This window comes from Lathyrus oleraceus, chromosome 2, assembly GCF_024323335.1.
Source record: "Lathyrus oleraceus cultivar Zhongwan6 chromosome 2, CAAS_Psat_ZW6_1.0, whole genome shotgun sequence".
Classification (NCBI taxonomy): domain Eukaryota; kingdom Viridiplantae; phylum Streptophyta; class Magnoliopsida; order Fabales; family Fabaceae; genus Lathyrus; species Lathyrus oleraceus.
Genome location: NC_066580.1, coordinates 487,167,379 through 487,183,691, shown reverse-complemented (window position 1 = coordinate 487,183,691; position 16,313 = coordinate 487,167,379). Strand labels below are relative to the sequence as shown.

At 45.2% G+C, this 16,313-nt stretch overlaps 1 protein-coding gene across 1 annotated transcript; it reads left to right on the top strand.

Annotated features, from left to right (window-relative positions):
• Positions 1–2,319: 2,319 nt before the first annotated feature.
• LOC127123894 (uncharacterized) lies at positions 2,320–7,920 on the top strand. Its single transcript, XM_051054071.1, has 2 exons — positions 2,320–6,779; positions 7,419–7,920. Exons 1-2 carry the CDS (start codon positions 2,320–2,322, stop codon positions 7,918–7,920), a joined length of 4,962 nt encoding a protein of 1,653 aa, XP_050910028.1.
• The last annotated feature ends 8,393 nt before the right edge of the window (positions 7,921–16,313 follow it).

Genomic DNA, 16,313 nt, shown 5'->3' with positions numbered 1-16,313 from the left:
TGATAAGGTTGTATGAAGAAAGTTAGTTTATTCCCTTGATGTTATAGAGTTTGTTCCAAGATGGAGATTTGTTAGATATTGGATCGAACTCTAGTATGATCGAATGGTAGCTTCTTGATTTGACAATTCAACATGACCTTAGCATGTCGTCGAAGTTTGTTCACATGTTGTAGTCGAAATATGTTAGGATTGTTAGCATGTCGAATTAGACCTGTTTGTTATGCCCAATTGTTTAAGTTAGCTTGTTCTCTAAGTTAACTTGTGTAATAGGCCTGTGTGTAAATCCCATTAGATTAATATGTTAGTTTTCTTATAAATAGCATACTAGTTTCTCATCATTGCATAAAGGTAAATCTTAATTAGGGTGAGAAAGATTATTTGTTATTTTATAACATTTGTAATCTTGTTTCAAAGAGAAAGTAAAGAATAGAATTTTATAACTAATTTCATTGTGTTCTTATTGTTCTTCTTCCTTTCTACCCTTGTGGGTTTCTTACCGATCAAGAAACCAATTATCCTTTGTAATTCTGGCATCATTTTCACAACATGTTGTGTTACAATCAATAATGGTTACTCCCTATTTATAGATTTTGGACTTGCTTGCTCCATAAGAAAAGCCCAAAATACCTAATTCTACTAACACTACAAAATTAAGCCTAAGTAAAAATCCATGTTGATGCTAACTCATCGACACTTCGACAGCTAGGTGTTTCGACAACAACATGCTTCAACACCATGAATTACATTCTCAACAAGAAGAAGGGTTATGACGTGTTATGTACAAGCAGCGCCCGGAGATGCATCTTCTTAATATTTACAAAGATGCATCTCCGTAGTTTTTTCACATTAAGTCTAACATCTATTAACTTAGGGTGTGTCTGGAGATGCATCTCTAGATTTTGGAGAATTTTTTTGTATTTTCATGTGGTATCCTAATAATACATAGGATGCATTAAAAAATTCTCTTATTGTCTCTTTGGAAGTTGATTATTTGGTCTTTGGTGCATTGATTCTTATGATTTTTGTGATTTGTATTCAATTCAATTAATATATTTGTAATTATCAAATGAAGTATTTATTGTCACAAGGTTGCAAGAAAAGAGCTTCAATTTTCGGATTAGACCCTAAAGAGTCAACCTCCTTTTAAGGTTATTATCACAATAAGATCCCTAAAAACATTTGAATTTTATGTTGTGGTCTTCCGGATTTGGAAAACCATTTATTCTTAGTGTGTGATCTCACTTTACGAGTTTAGTATAAACTTTTTTTTGGCGTGGATGGCATGTGACCTTACTTTTTAATTTCTTCATTGAGTTCTTTTATTTTCCATTTTTGAAGATGCACATAGATGTTATCTTAGGTTGGCAATGGTTACTTACTTTGGACATTATGCAGTGTGAAATAATGTTATTTTTAAGACGTAGTTTTGTGTGTTGAGAAATTGGTGGTTTAACTTTATAAAAAATGAAATTGGTAGTTCATATTAAATTGAGTTTTTTTTTCAATGTATCCCTTTATACATTCAAATCTTCCAAATTGGATGGATCTTTTTAATAGTCTATTTTGATAAATAAAAAATACACTATCATAAAAAATGATAATATGAAAATAACATTATATAAAAATTAAAAATTATTACTGTTCCGGACTGGGCCATGACCCTAGGCACGGCACGGCCCAATGCTCGCCAAGCCCACGTCCAAACGGCCATGTCCACACGACCACGAGGACACGTCAGGTGGACGACAGTCCGCCCGACGAACGTCTCCCCGGCCCCTTAAACACGTGTCGGACAGCGAGCGGGTCCTCCTCATACGATCTCCATCCACTCACCGTCAACCCACGTCGCGGGCACCTCAGTTGTGTCGGGCAGAGCCCTAACGGCATCCCACTCACCACGTCACCCAACTCCCCTATATTGTCGCCTTAGGGATAGGGGCAGTTGGACCAGGGGGCAGACTTTGGTCTAGGTCTTAACGCTTCTTACGCGTCCCCTGGCAGCTCCTCCTTGGGCCTAGCTAATCCAGCCCATTAGGAGCCTTGGCCCAGCGCTGGGGGCTCACTATAAATACCCCTTCCATGGCAAAGGGGCAGGTATTCTAACTCACACTCTGATAATCTCATTCTGTACCTTTTCTGACTTAAGCGTTGGAGCACCTTGCAGGTACACCCCCCTCTCATTTCATTCTCCGGCCCATTCACCAAGACCTTGGAAGGCCCTCCTGATCAGGTGAGATCAGTGGCGCCGTCTGTGGGAACTAGCTATCCCCATCTTCATCAAACGAGGATCAAAAGCTCATTTGTTTCTGTCCTTCCAACATGGCCGGAGAACAACATAGCGATCACAGCCGTCCCCTCGTCAACTACAATATGGACGACGGCCCGCCATCCCATGAAGCGGACGTTCGGGACGGTCATCCATCCACCCCGTCTCCAGAGCCCCAAAACAACGGAGATGCCTCTCACGCCCACAATTTAGGGGCAGAGACATTTCATCCCATTCCCGTTCCCGTTGAAGGAGACGCCGTAATGATTGCCATGGTGAATGCCCTCAATCAAGCCGGTTCTATGCTCCACCAGCAGCACGAACGAATCACGGCCCTCGAAGCCGAACGACAAGAAGCCCGGCCCCAGCCGGTGAGTAGGATACAACAGCGTTCGGAGCCAACGAAGAAGCGAGGACGTCACTCTCCCGAACCCTACGCCAGCAGGGCACGCGCCCGTCGTGACGGTGGTCGAGCGAGAACATCACCAAGGCGCGGGCACAGCCCCGACAACAACGAACTGTCTCCCTTAAGGAGCGATGAGGAAGATTTGCATTGCCCCCTATCTCGGGCAATAATGGAGGCCCCGCTCCCCAAAGGCATGGAGAAACCGCCAAACCTAGCTGTGTACGACGGGACTACAGATCCCGACGATCACGTCGACAACGTCAACGCGATGCTCGACTACCGCAATGATATAACCGGGCACCTCAAATGCCGACTGTTCTCAACGACCCTCAGGAAAGGGGCCATGGCCTGGTACAAAAGCTTGGCCCCTGAGTCCATTACGTCATGGAGAGTCATGAGGTCCATGTTCACCCGGCACTTTACAGCTTCCCGTCGTCACCCCAAGACTGAGGCGACCCTTGAAGCCATAGTGCAGAAGAAGAATGAAACACTGCGCTCATACATCGAGCGATTCAACCAGGAAGCTGTCGAGGTAGATACCACCGAGCACATGAAGAAGTATCTCCTCGAGAGAGGTCTCTTACCCGGCAGTGAACTTAGCAGAGCCGTAGGGATCGAGCCTCCCCGCACCTTAAACGAGCTCCTGCATAAAGCCCAGGCCTACATCAGATACGAGGAAAAGCAGGTGGCACACAATGCCCGCAGCGGACGTAACGCTGGGGAGACCGAGCACTCAAAACGCGAGGACACGAGCATTTCCCGTCGCAACGGAGACAAACGAAGAGAAGAAAGACCTCGCGAGCTCCGGGAAGGAAGAGGCCCCGCGGGCAGATATAGCGAGTACACCTTACTGACAGCTCCTCGAGAGCGTATCCTCGCAGAATGTATCAACTCTGAATTTAAGCAGGGCAGGGTCAGGTTCCCAAAACCGTCTGCACCAAAGCCCCACACCGACAAATCAAAGTACTGCCGGTTCCACAGAAGTCACGGGCACGTGACCGAAGACTGCGTCCACCTGAAGGATGCGATAGAAATCTTAATCCAAGAGGGGCACCTGAAGCAGTATACGAGGAAGAACGAAGCTCCCAGACACGACGAGCCAGAGAAGAAGAGACCCCGGGAAAACACACCCCCGGACAACTCTCCCTATCAAGTGGCCCTCTGCGTGTCACGACCGGAAGATTTCTTCCTCCCCGAACCATTGCCCGAGGGCAAGATCACTGCACTCAGCCCCTGGGAAGACTTCCCTACCACACTGGTGATATCAGGAGGAGGAACTAACAGGGAATCCGCGGCCCTCTCCGTCAAACGTAAATTCGACGAACTCCTACTGACTGCCCCCGAGCAGAAAGCGACATTGACAAAATACTGGGGAAAATCCAACCCAATATCCTTCTTCCTGGAGGAACTCCCGGGCGGATCCCCGAACTCGGCCATCCCACTATTGATAAGAGCAAAGATGGCCCGGTTCGACGTACGACGCATCCTGGTCGACGAAGGCAGCTCAGTGGATATCATGTACGTCCACCTCTTCAAGACTCTGAAGCTAGACAAGACCAACTTAGCCCCCTACGTCGGATCAGATCTCCAAGGATTCAACGGAGCAACAACCAGACCGTGGGGATATGTTGAGCTCCTCGTCACCTTCGGCGAACAAGAAACGGCCAGGGAAGTCAAAATCCAATTCCTGGTCGTAGACTGTCCATCTCTCTACAATTGCATCTTTGGACGCCCGACACTGGCCGAACTCACTGCGGTCCCATCCACCGTCCACCTGAAGATGAAATACTACACCAAATTGGGACGTGTGGTCACCATCCATGGTGACATCGAAGCAGCCCGACGATGCTACGACGCCGCAGTAAAAGGACAGGCCGTAGTCAGCACGAAGAGCAACTGCAACAACAAAAAACTCAAGACCGAGGATCCTGCCCGAGGAGTCAACGCCATCGACCTCGACTGTCGCATCGGGCTGGACGAGACCGAAGAGGGGAGGTTCCCCAAGGAACGCTCTCTCGAACACCCGGTCCGACCAATCCCTGACGGAGAGTTCGAACTCATTCCTCTTGGGGACGATCCGGAAAGGACGGTGAAGATAGGTAAGGGACTACCCGAGGAAACAAGAGAAGAGCTGGTAGCATGCCTCAAAGAGAACTCCGACCTCTTCGCGTGGAATGCCGCAGAAATGCCCGGGCTGGACCCCGAGATAGCGTGTCATAAACTAGCTGTAGACCGGGCAGCCAAGCCCATAGCACAGCGTAGACGCAAGCAATCGCCCGAAAAGGCAGAGGCTGCCGAGCGAGCTGTAAAAGACCTCTTAGAGGCAAATTTTATTTCTGAAGCCCAGTACACAACCTGGCTCTCTAATGTAGTCCTCGTTAAGAAAAATAATGGAAAATGGCGTATGTGTGTTGATTATACTGATCTTAATAGGGCTTGCCCGAAAGATGCTTTCCCCCTCCCTAATATAGACTCGCTCGTTGACAACTCTGCAGGTTTTAAACTCTTGTCCTTCATGGACGCATATAGCGGATACAACCAGATCCCTATGTCGCCCGCAGACAAGAAACACACAGCGTTCATGACCCCAACGGGCAATTACTATTACAACGTGATGCCGTTCGGGCTCAAGAACGCTGGCGCTACATACCAACGCATGATGAACAAAGTCTTCAAGGACGAAATAGGGGACATGCTCGAAGTGTACATGGACGACATGATCGTCAAATCACACGAGGAGATAACCCATGCTCGACACCTTACGAAGGTATTCGAGCAGGCGAGACAGTGTAAAATGAGGTTCAACCCCGAGAAATGCACGTTCGGAGTCCGGGCAGGCAAGTTCCTCGGTTTCTATCTCACCGAAAGAGGGATCGAGGCCAACCCCGACAAATGCCGGGCATTCTCGGAGTTTCCGACCCCGAAAACCAAAAAATCGATCCAGTCACTCAATGGAGTGCTCGCCTCACTCTCCCGTTTCATCGCCAAGTCCGCCCAGCACGCGTTGCCGTTCTTCAGACTCCTTCGCAAAGAGGCTACCTTCGACTGGACCGATGAATGCGAGCAAGCGCTACTCCATCTAAAGAAGGTTCTGTCCCAACCCCCGGTCTTATCACGACCATCAGAAAAGGAAACCCTATACTTATACCTATCCGTGGCAACCGAGGCCGTCAGCGCCGTTCTAATAAGAGAAACCGACGAAGGACAAAAACCCATCTATTTTACGAGTAAAGCCCTCCAAGGTCCCGAGCTCCGATATCAGCAAATCGAAAAGGTCGCCCTGGCCCTCATCAACACAGCAAGGAGACTACGATATTACTTCCTCGCACACACGATAAAGGTGAGGACCGACCAGCCAATCAAACAGCTGCTCGGGCGCCCGGATATGGCCGGGAGGATGCTCAAGTGGTCACTAGAACTCTCCGAATTCGACATACAATACGAAAATAGAAAAGCCTTGAAAGCTCAGGCACTGGCCGACTTCGTCGCGGAGATGACCCACTGCCCGACTCCAGCAGAAAGCGCCCACAAATGGACGATCTTCGTCGATGGCGCCTCTAGCACATCAGGCAGCGGGGCCGGGATCATCCTCGAAAATGAAGAAGGGATCCTGATAGAGGTATCATTAGCGCTAGCGTTCCCAACATCAAACAACCAAGCCGAATACGAAGCCTTCCTCGCAGGCCTGAGGTTAGCCGAGGACCTAGGAGCAAAAGAGGTAAAAATATCCACCGACTCCCAGCTCGTGGCCTCACAAGTGCGAGGAGAATACCAAACCAAGAACGACAACCTCCTCGAGTACTTGTCCCTCGTCAAAGAAAAACTTGATAGATTTGAAAAGTGGGAAGTTCAACACATACCCCGCGAGCACAACACACGGGCAGACGTTCTCTCCAAACTAGCCAGCACGAGGAAAAAGGGTGGGAATAAATCAGTAATCCAAGAAATCCTCCCTCGGCCCAGCATCAACAAACTACCGCCTCCACTCGAGGTCAACGCTATTGGAGATGCCCACTGTTGGATGACGCCCATCTACAATTACCTCACACGAGACGAACTTCCGGCTGACCCGAAAGAGGCGACCACTGTCAAACGACGCGCATGCTCGTACGTACTCCTCGAAGGCAAACTCTACCGGAGAGGATTCTCCATCCCACTACTCAAATGCGTCGAGGAAGAGAAAGTCCCCGACATACTTGGAGAGATACACCGGGGAATTAACGCTCAACACCTCGGCGGACGATCGCTCGCACGAAAAGCCCTTCGAGCGGGCTACTACTGGCCGACCATGCAAAACGATTCGAAAGAGCACGTCAAAAGATGTGACAAATGCCAACGACATGCCGACATGCACCTCGCACCCCCGAACGACCTCAAATCATTGTCTTCCCCATGGCCCTTCGCGTGGTGGGGCATGGACATCCTCGGACCCTTCGTCACCGGATCATATCAGAATAAATACCTCATCGTCGGGGTGGATTACTTCACCAAATGGATCGAGGCGGAGGCACTGGCTAAAATAACCGCGCAGAACATTCTCCGGTTTTTCAAACGCAACATCCTCGCTCGGTTCGGTATACCCCAGGCACTTGTCACAGACAACGGGACACAATTCACGGACGGAGGGTTCCAGGACTTCATCGCCAGCCTGGGCACCACACAGCATTTCACGTCTGTCGAGCATCCGCAGACGAACGGGCAGGCAGAGGCGGCCAACAGGGTAATCTTACGTGGCCTCAAACGCAGACTCGGCGAGGCAAAGAGGGCATGGGTCGAGGAGCTACATAGCGTCCTATGGGCCTACCGCACGACACCACATTCTACCACCGGGGAAACCCCGTTCCGACTAACTTACGGCACCGAGGCAGTCATCCCGGTGGAGATACGGACGCCAACGAGGAGGACAGAGGAGCCCCTAGACGAGGAAATGAACGATGAAACCCTTAGAGCCGAGCTCGACCTAGTCGAGGAGATACGTTCCGAAGCGGCTCTCCGGGAAACAACCCTCAAACAAAAGATAGCACTACGCCATGACGCGAAAGTCATAAAAAGAGAGTTCCAGGTCGGCACCCTGGTCCTCAGAAGAAACCAGAAAAACCCGAGAGAGGGCAAACTGGCGGCCAACTGGGAAGGCCCTTACCGCGTCCGCGACAAAACGAGCAACGGGGCCTATTACCTAGAAAACCTACAAGGAGAACAACTCGCTCGACCATGGAACGCAGAAAAACTTAGACAGTATTACAGCTAAATACACCACGGGGAGACGTGGCAGGTACGACCACGCTCTTCGTCCCCAAAACCCCAGGGAGGAACCACGAGACCCGGGAACGATCCGGGGTCGCGTAACACACACAACCCTCCCCGACGGTTGAGATCTTGACCAAGACTCAACGTCGAAGTACCAGGACTGGCAGGGCACCCAGCTCGCGATGGGAGGGCCCAAGCCTCGGGACCAGGGTTCGAACAACGGACCCAGGCTTCGATACCCACGGGCACAAAGCCCGACACTTCGTCGGTTCCCTAAACCGAGGAGATTAACAAAGTCGAGCAGAGTACGAATTCATACAAACAACTATCAAACACAAACGAGCACAATGAATGATAACGAAAATATTCATATATTACAGCGGCCGAAGCCAAGTACACCCGAAGGCCATATTACAAACGCCCGAAGGCCAAAATACATAAGGCACGCAGGCCATGATAACTAGAATCAAAGAAAAACAGATAAACTAAGACTCCGCTCGGAGCACCTCTTCATCCTCTTCTTCTTCTTCTTCTTCTCCCCCCAGCTCCTCCTCCACTTCGAACGGGCAGACAATCTCGCCATCCCGGACGCAGTAGTTATAGGCCGACCCTTCTGTCACCAACTCAGGGTTCAGAAGCCCGAGCTGCTCGACAGCATTGTCGAAACCCTCTTTGAAGCAGGCCACAAGATCTTGGTTGAGAGTCCGAATATGCCCTAGCAGCTCACCGCGCGAACCAAGGGCGCGTTCCTCCTCGGTCTCATCTGCCAGAGGACGGACCTTTCCCTCGAGAGACTCAACCTGAGCCCGTAGGTAGGCGTTGTCCTCGGTCAGCTTCTGATGGTCGACCACCTGCTCTTCCAAGCTCGCTACAGCAGCCTTCAACTGGTCCCTCTCCTTTTCCACCTCCTCCAGCTTCTGGCTCAGCCCTTCCTGCAGCTGATGCTCTTCTTTGTAGTCCGACAGATCTTTGGATAGTCTTTCCTTCTCTGTCCGAACCTGCAAAAGGGCATCCTCCAGCGAGGCGGTGGAGACCGAAGCGTCGGTCATAACCATGGCCGTCTCCATCACCCGGATGACAGCAGCAATATCCCTGGCCAGATCTTTTCTCCGGGCAGCAGCGTCCTGGTCCAGAATCGCCTTGGCCTCAGGCGCAGGCACAACAATCGACTCCTCGGCCTTGAAGAACGACCGCTCCACATAGCAGGGAGGTAGAAGATAGCTGCCCGGTCCATGCGGACTTCCTGGAGACGACCTGGTGAGAGGCCCAGCCGGACGCTTCCGTTTATGGAGGGGAGAAGCCGCTGGCGACGGGCTGCTGTCAGGAATGTTGATCGGGTTAGATCGAGGAGGAGAGGAAGGAATCACGCTCGCCGCCTGCGAGGGACCGACCCCGGCATCGCCAGCAGTCCCCGAGACACGGGCCACAGGTTTCTTCTTCTTCTTGGGCACCCGATCAGGAGCACCGACCTGATTCGCTAGCTTCAGCACCCGATCACGAGCATTGGGCATGGCACCTGCAAAAAAATTACACACAAACATTAGCGACCGAAACGGGCAAAAACAGAAATAAAAGGCTAAACAAAGTCTGCCTACTCAATAACGCCAGAGCTTCCTCCTCGGTATCACACTCGAGCAGAGCCTTCGTATTGACATAACGCGTCTCGGTGATTAGCTCCCCGGCCTCATCCAGGTAGGGCACGCCCTGTCGATTCGCCCAGAACCCCAAGCTGAAGCTCTGCACGTAATCGACCAGCTTCTTGTACGCGAGCCTATCCTCCTCGCCGAGCATCGCGTACTTGACCCGGTAATGCGCCGTGGAGAGATCGAAATGATCACGCTGCCACCTCAGCGGTATCTTCGACATCAGCGTCTCCTCCCCGTTGGGTTCCCGTTGATAGTAGTATAGAGAGTGAAGGGCAGCCCGGGTAATCGGCATCACCACGTACCACCGGCTTTTGAAATGGCGAACAGAATCCTCGTACGTCTTGAACAGACGCACGGGCTGCTTGAAAGAAACCCAACTGTGGCGACCACGGGAACCGGACCTCTGGAGATGGAAAACGTGGAAGAAGAGAGCCCGGGTGCAACCGATGCCGAGGAACTGGCAAACTAACTCGAATGCCCGCGTAAATGCGAGAGCATTAGGATGTAGTTGGGACGGCGCCAGCCGGAGCCACTTGAAGACCGACATCTGGAAGGAGTTGAAGGGCAGTCTAATCCCCGCCTCGCGAAAAGCAAATTCATACATGGTGAACTGCTTCCCCGGGAAATGATGACAAATGCGGTCTTCTTCCTTGGGGGCGCAGCAATACCAGTTTGGTGGATCCTCCAGGCTTATGGTCTCGACCATAGCGTGAGCAGTGATGGCCTCGTCACAGAAGTCTGATTCCTCCTCCAAGGGCTCGTCCGCAACCCAGGAGAAGTCGACCTGCCCGGAAGAGGAGGCGTGTTCGGTACCATCTCGGACACTCCCATCCCCGACAGGGAGACGAGCGATTGTCGCGTCGTCGGTGGAGGACCCAGAATCTTCCTTCCTCGGTCGTAAGCGCCCGGTAGCACCTGAAACGCAGACAGAAAGAGTGAATTCGACGTCGTATCAAATCCACCCTTCCACCGCAGGTCAAGTGAAAGGGCGTAGCGGCGACGGACACTAACCGTGCTCAACTCGGTGGCGCGCGCATTCTATGGAGACCGGGCATAAACTTCATACAACCTATGCAAGTGTTGCCCGGCATATGAAGTTTATGCCCGGTACAGTAGGATCCCAACCCTATTTTATACCATCTAATATACACCTACAGTCCACTACACTGTCCCTAAGTTAAACCTAACCACATTTCTACGAAAATAGCATGCGTTTGACAGAAAACAACAAGGAAAAGGAATGGGTCACAGTGGAAAATCATACCTGACATAGTTAAGTTGAAAAGGTACGGTGGTGTCCGAGCAGAAGACGGTGGTTCAGATAGGAGGACGGGCGGAGACGGCGGTCCAGACGGTTGAGAGAGCAAACGAGAGAGAATGCGGAGAACTCCGATGAACGCGTGAGCAAAAAGAAAAAGTGGAAATGAAGTTACTCAACCCCTTTTTATAGGGCTTGGCACGTGGACCAACACGCTAGGTCATCATTGCCTAGCCTGCCTACGCCGTCTTTGCACGCGAAACGAAGCGACCCCACTAATTCTGAGACACGTCTGTCAAAGATGAGAAGCTGAAACGACCCGAGCACCTATCCGTCTCCTCGACTCACCAATACGCCACCTCCCCGCGTCATACCCACGTTTACTACAAGGAAGGCGCAGATCAACCGATCACCTCCATCCCCGACATTCATGGTGAAAGGGTCGGTCATGAATAGGTCTGGTACGACCTCGCCTGTCTAACGATCAAGCTTCCCCATCGTCTCGGGGAACCCTTAGTTGAAACATAAGTCATCCCTCTGGCTCAGAGACTCGACTTGGGGGGCTCCTGTTCCGGACTGGGCCATGACCCTAGGCACGGCACGGCCCAATGCTCGCCAAGCCCACGTCCAAACGGCCATGTCCACACGACCACGAGGACACGTCAGGTGGACGACAGTCCGCCCGACGAACGTCTCCCCGGCCCCTTAAACACGTGTCGGACAGCGAGCGGGTCCTCCTCATACGATCTCCATCCACTCACCGTCAACCCACGTCGCGGGCACCTCAGTTGTGTCGGGCAGAGCCCTAACGGCATCCCACTCACCACGTCACCCAACTCCCCTATATTGTCGCCTTAGGGATAGGGGCAGTTGGACCAGGGGGCAGACTTTGGTCTAGGTCTTAACGCTTCTTACGCGTCCCCTGGCAGCTCCTCCTTGGGCCTAGCTAATCCAGCCCATTAGGAGCCTTGGCCCAGCGCTGGGGGCTCACTATAAATACCCCTTCCATGGCAAAGGGGCAGGTATTCTAACTCACACTCTGATAATCTCATTCTGTACCTTTTCTGACTTAAGCGTTGGAGCACCTTGCAGGTACACCCCCCTCTCATTTCATTCTCCGGCCCATTCACCAAGACCTTGGAAGGCCCTCCTGATCAGGTGAGATCATATTCTATTTAAAAATTTTATGTTAAATATTATATATTTATATAATCAAATTAATATTGAAGTATTTTATATTTTACTTTACATTAATATTTAGAAATATTTCTATGGAATTAATTTGATTCATTAAAAAGGTATCTATTGGATTTTATTTTATTTTTAATAGATTCATTTTTATATATTGACAATGTAATTTTTTTTTTGTGCATAGATATTCAATTAGATTTTCAAGTCACTCATTTAAAGGGTAAATCAACCTTAGTAAAAAATAAAAATAGATGTTCGGTCGGCTCGAGAATTAGTCTCACAGGGAAATATAAAATCTAAACTATATAATTTGATTTATTTTTTAAATAAATGCTATCGTAAATACCTTACACTTTGCGTGTTACACTTATAATTAATTACTTCTTTTTATAACAAAAACTTCAAATTACCCTGTACTAATTTTTTTTTACAATTATATTAAAATCCTTATTGGGCCTGGTACCAAAAAAGTCATATTGTGGTCTGTATTGACACAATTCTAAAAATTATAGTCCACAGTAAGGGCTTTATAGTGAGTTATCCTAACACCCTTTATTTAAGCCCGACATCCTCCAACTTTTTATATTGACAAAAACATCTCTCAATTTTTCTTTAATAAAATGCTGATTTTTTTTTTAAAATTCGACAGATCAATCAAAAAATTTGTTATGCATTTTCATCCGATATTTTAAAAAACTCGACAAAACTATGTTAATTTTCAAATTTTAAAAAAAATATGATAGTTCATATCCGACATATCAATAAAAAATAAATTAATATTATCGAATTTCTTTTATAAATTCGATATATTTTATGATTTTATGAAAATTTTAGATTCGATAGTTCATATCTCGTGAATATCTCGTGAGCCGATAAAAAAAAAGTTAATACTATCAAATTTTAAATAAATTCGATAGGGTTTGTATGATATTTGCGAAAACGAATATAAAATCATAATTTTTTTTTCAAAAACCTACGTTTTTATACTAGGTATTTGAAAAATATGTTATAAAAAAAATATAATTTTTATACCGCTTTTCCAAATATCCAGTATAAAATCAATGACTTTTGAAAATAAATTATGATTTTACGTCTGTTTTATATAAAATGGGTATAAAATCTATTTTTTATCTTGGTTTTTCCAAAATTCCAATAAGAATACATAAATTTTTCAAAAATCAGCTACATCACACATAAATCCGATAAAAACTTGAATAATAAACCATAAATCAAGAATTTCATAAAAATCTGAAATATAATCCAAAATTCGAAAACTGTTAAGTGTTTTTCAAAATTCAAACCCTTTTATTAGAAGTTTTTTAATAAAATTATACATATTGGAGGATATAAATAAAATGGTGAGATGATAAATTCTCCTTATATCCTTTATGTTGAGTTCATGTTTACATGAGGAGAATTTAACCTCTCATCCCTAAAATTATACTTGGCACCCCATATGGGGCTGCTATTGCCCTTATATTCTCACTAAATATTTTCATTTTATTTTCATTGTGCTTATTGGATTTTTTTGAATTTATTGTGTTTATTGAATTTTTTTTAAGAAATATCGTAATTTTCCGATAAAAAATCACTAATTTCTGGTAAATATTTGAAGAAATACTGAATTTTTCAAAAAATCTGATATAGTTTTCCGGATATTTAAAAACCATCGGTAGTTCACATTTAACAGAAAAAAAATTAACATTATCGGATTTTTTGAAAAATTCGATCAACTACCACATTTTTCAAAAAATCTTGTAAACTCAACACTTTTCAAAAAATCCAATAATGTTAATTTATTTTTATTTTTTGCTTATTGAATATAAAGTACCAATTTTTTAAAAAATCTAGAAAATTACCAAAGATACGGATTTATAAAAAAATATCGTATGAACCGGTAAAAAAGTTCATGTTGGGCTCTTAAAAATACACTAATAGAATTTTGAAATGTTATCGGAAATTCTCAATAAATTACAAGAAATTTCGTTTGCATATTTTGATCCAATTTTATTTAGGGGCAATTTTGAAATTAATAAAATATATATGAGAGTGTCACGAATAAGCTAGGAGTGACATGTTAAATCGTCTTACATTAGCAACTAAAATCAATTACATATTAAGTTGCTTATCATTGTAAGTAGATCCGTCAAATTTCAAACACATTTAAAAATCAATTACCTTTTTAGTTTGCATTAGCAACTTAACTAAATAAAAATAATGCTAAATATTTATTTTAAAAAACACATTTTGTTTTTGTTGAGTTAATTCTAATTTTTAGAAAAATTGGACTTTGACAATCTAGAATTCAATCGAGAAGTAAATAAAGTATATTTATAGGTGATATTTGACTATGCTTGATAACTCATTTGTAGAGTATTTCTTGCATCCCTAGACATAAAATAAGTGAAAACAAAGAAATTTTAATTTGGAGCATTAAGCCATATTTAGGCTAGCTGAACTGTCCTAGTCGAGAGCTTGTATTTTTTCTTTTGGACTTTCCTCTAGACATACTAGTCGAGAAATTGCATTGACTATTTTGCACTTAGCAAGTCCACCTTTTGTTTTCATTGGCATTTTGCTTTCAGCATTGTATTTGTAAAAGAAATAGCTAAACTAAAAACTATTTTAAAGAAAAACAGTAATATAGGGTTGAGTTGTCTCCCAACAAGCACTTACTTAACGTCATTAACTGGGAAATTATCAATGTTACTTAATAATAATTACTTTATAAAATACCACATGATCTTTAATTATGACCTTTACTTCACCTTTGTCAATGTCCACGAGCATCCTCGCAATTTTCGTGAATGGTCTTTCTAAAATGAGAGATACATTTGGGCCTGGTTTGATATCTAGTATCAAAAAGTCCACAAGAAATGAGAACTTATCAATTTGTATCAGTACATCTTTAACAAATACCACTTGTGTCCTGCATGTTTTGTCTGTCATTTGCAATTTTGATGTAGATGACTCTATTTGCAGATACCTAATCCCTTCTATCACTGATAATGGTATTATATCCACATTTGCACCTAAATCAATAAGTGAATTTTCCACCTTCATATTACCAATGGAAACATGTAATACAACTACACCAGAGTCAACCTCTTTCTTTGGTGGATCTTGTTTATTATATTTGTAAGTTCCATCTTGTAATTCTTCTTCTACTGGTCCATCTGCTCATTTTTCAATGGCTTTGACAATAATTCTTTCATCCACAAGAATGTCACTACAATGATTTTTTGAATTGTTCTTCATATTTGTACGAAATATGTTACTTGGGAGATTAGATAGATGCTTGGCTAATTGGCCCACCCGCGTTTCAAATTTTTTGAGGAAGCTTCAGTATTTTTGTGATTGGCCATAGCCACCTGATGAAAAGATTTTTTGTTGGATGGACCAGTCTCGAATATCCATCCATGATTAAAATTGTTATTATGTGGGAATTTGTTGTTCTGATATTGCTCAGACCTTTAGTTTCCTATATAGTTTACTTTTATATATGTATAGGGAAAATTTTGTTGTATGGTCTCCGCTATAGAGTTCACAAAATGGAATTTGCCTTTGTTGAGGTACTTCAAATCTCTTTCAGTTGTTATGGCAGCTTTGACAGTTGTTTGATCAGTTCATCCACCATCTGGGTCAACAACTTATTTTGAGCAAAAATAACATCATTATTGTTTAGCTATATGATACCATTCTTTCTCTGGAAAGGATTTCTATTATGTTTTCCTTAATGATCACTGAGCGTCATTCAGTCAGTGATTGTTGTTGCATCTTTCACAGTTTTGGACATGAGAGAACCCCTAGTAGTAGCATTTAGTAACAACTTTGGTTGTTGTTGGAGTTTATTTCTGAAGACGTGTATCTGCTTGAGTTCGTCAAAATTATGGTTTGGACATCGTCTTGTATCTTTCTCATGATTCAGAGAGAGTTCTCGTTGCACCTTGGGAAAACACAACAATGGTTGTCTTAGCTTCCATGAAGTTGTAGTGAGGAAAGAATCTGTTAAGAGAATTTCCTCCAACAAGTTACGATTTGTCATCGTTGATATTGGTTGATCTAGATACCACTCATTTTCTTTTCCAATGAGAGAGTGCATAAACAATCTTAGGAATACCGCTTCTTCCACATTTTATGGAGCTCTTAGCGTACTAGAAATTTTGTAGAATTTTTTGATGTGTGCATACGGATGTTCATGATCTAAATCCACAAAAGGGTTATCATATAGAATTTATAATAAGCCCATTTTTATTTCACTTTGTTAAACATTCCTGTATTTTCTAACTAGGTGAGTTA

Bases quoted from the DNA above. Each gene is read 5' to 3' on its own strand.
- LOC127123894 (XM_051054071.1), top strand. From the start codon at position 2,320: ATGGCCGGAGAACAACATAGCGATCACAGCCGTCCCCTCGTCAACTAC. The intron at 6,780-7,418 runs GTACGTACTCCT...CCTCAAACGCAG, and splicing joins GTCAAACGACGCGCATGCTC to ACTCGGCGAGGCAAAGAGGG.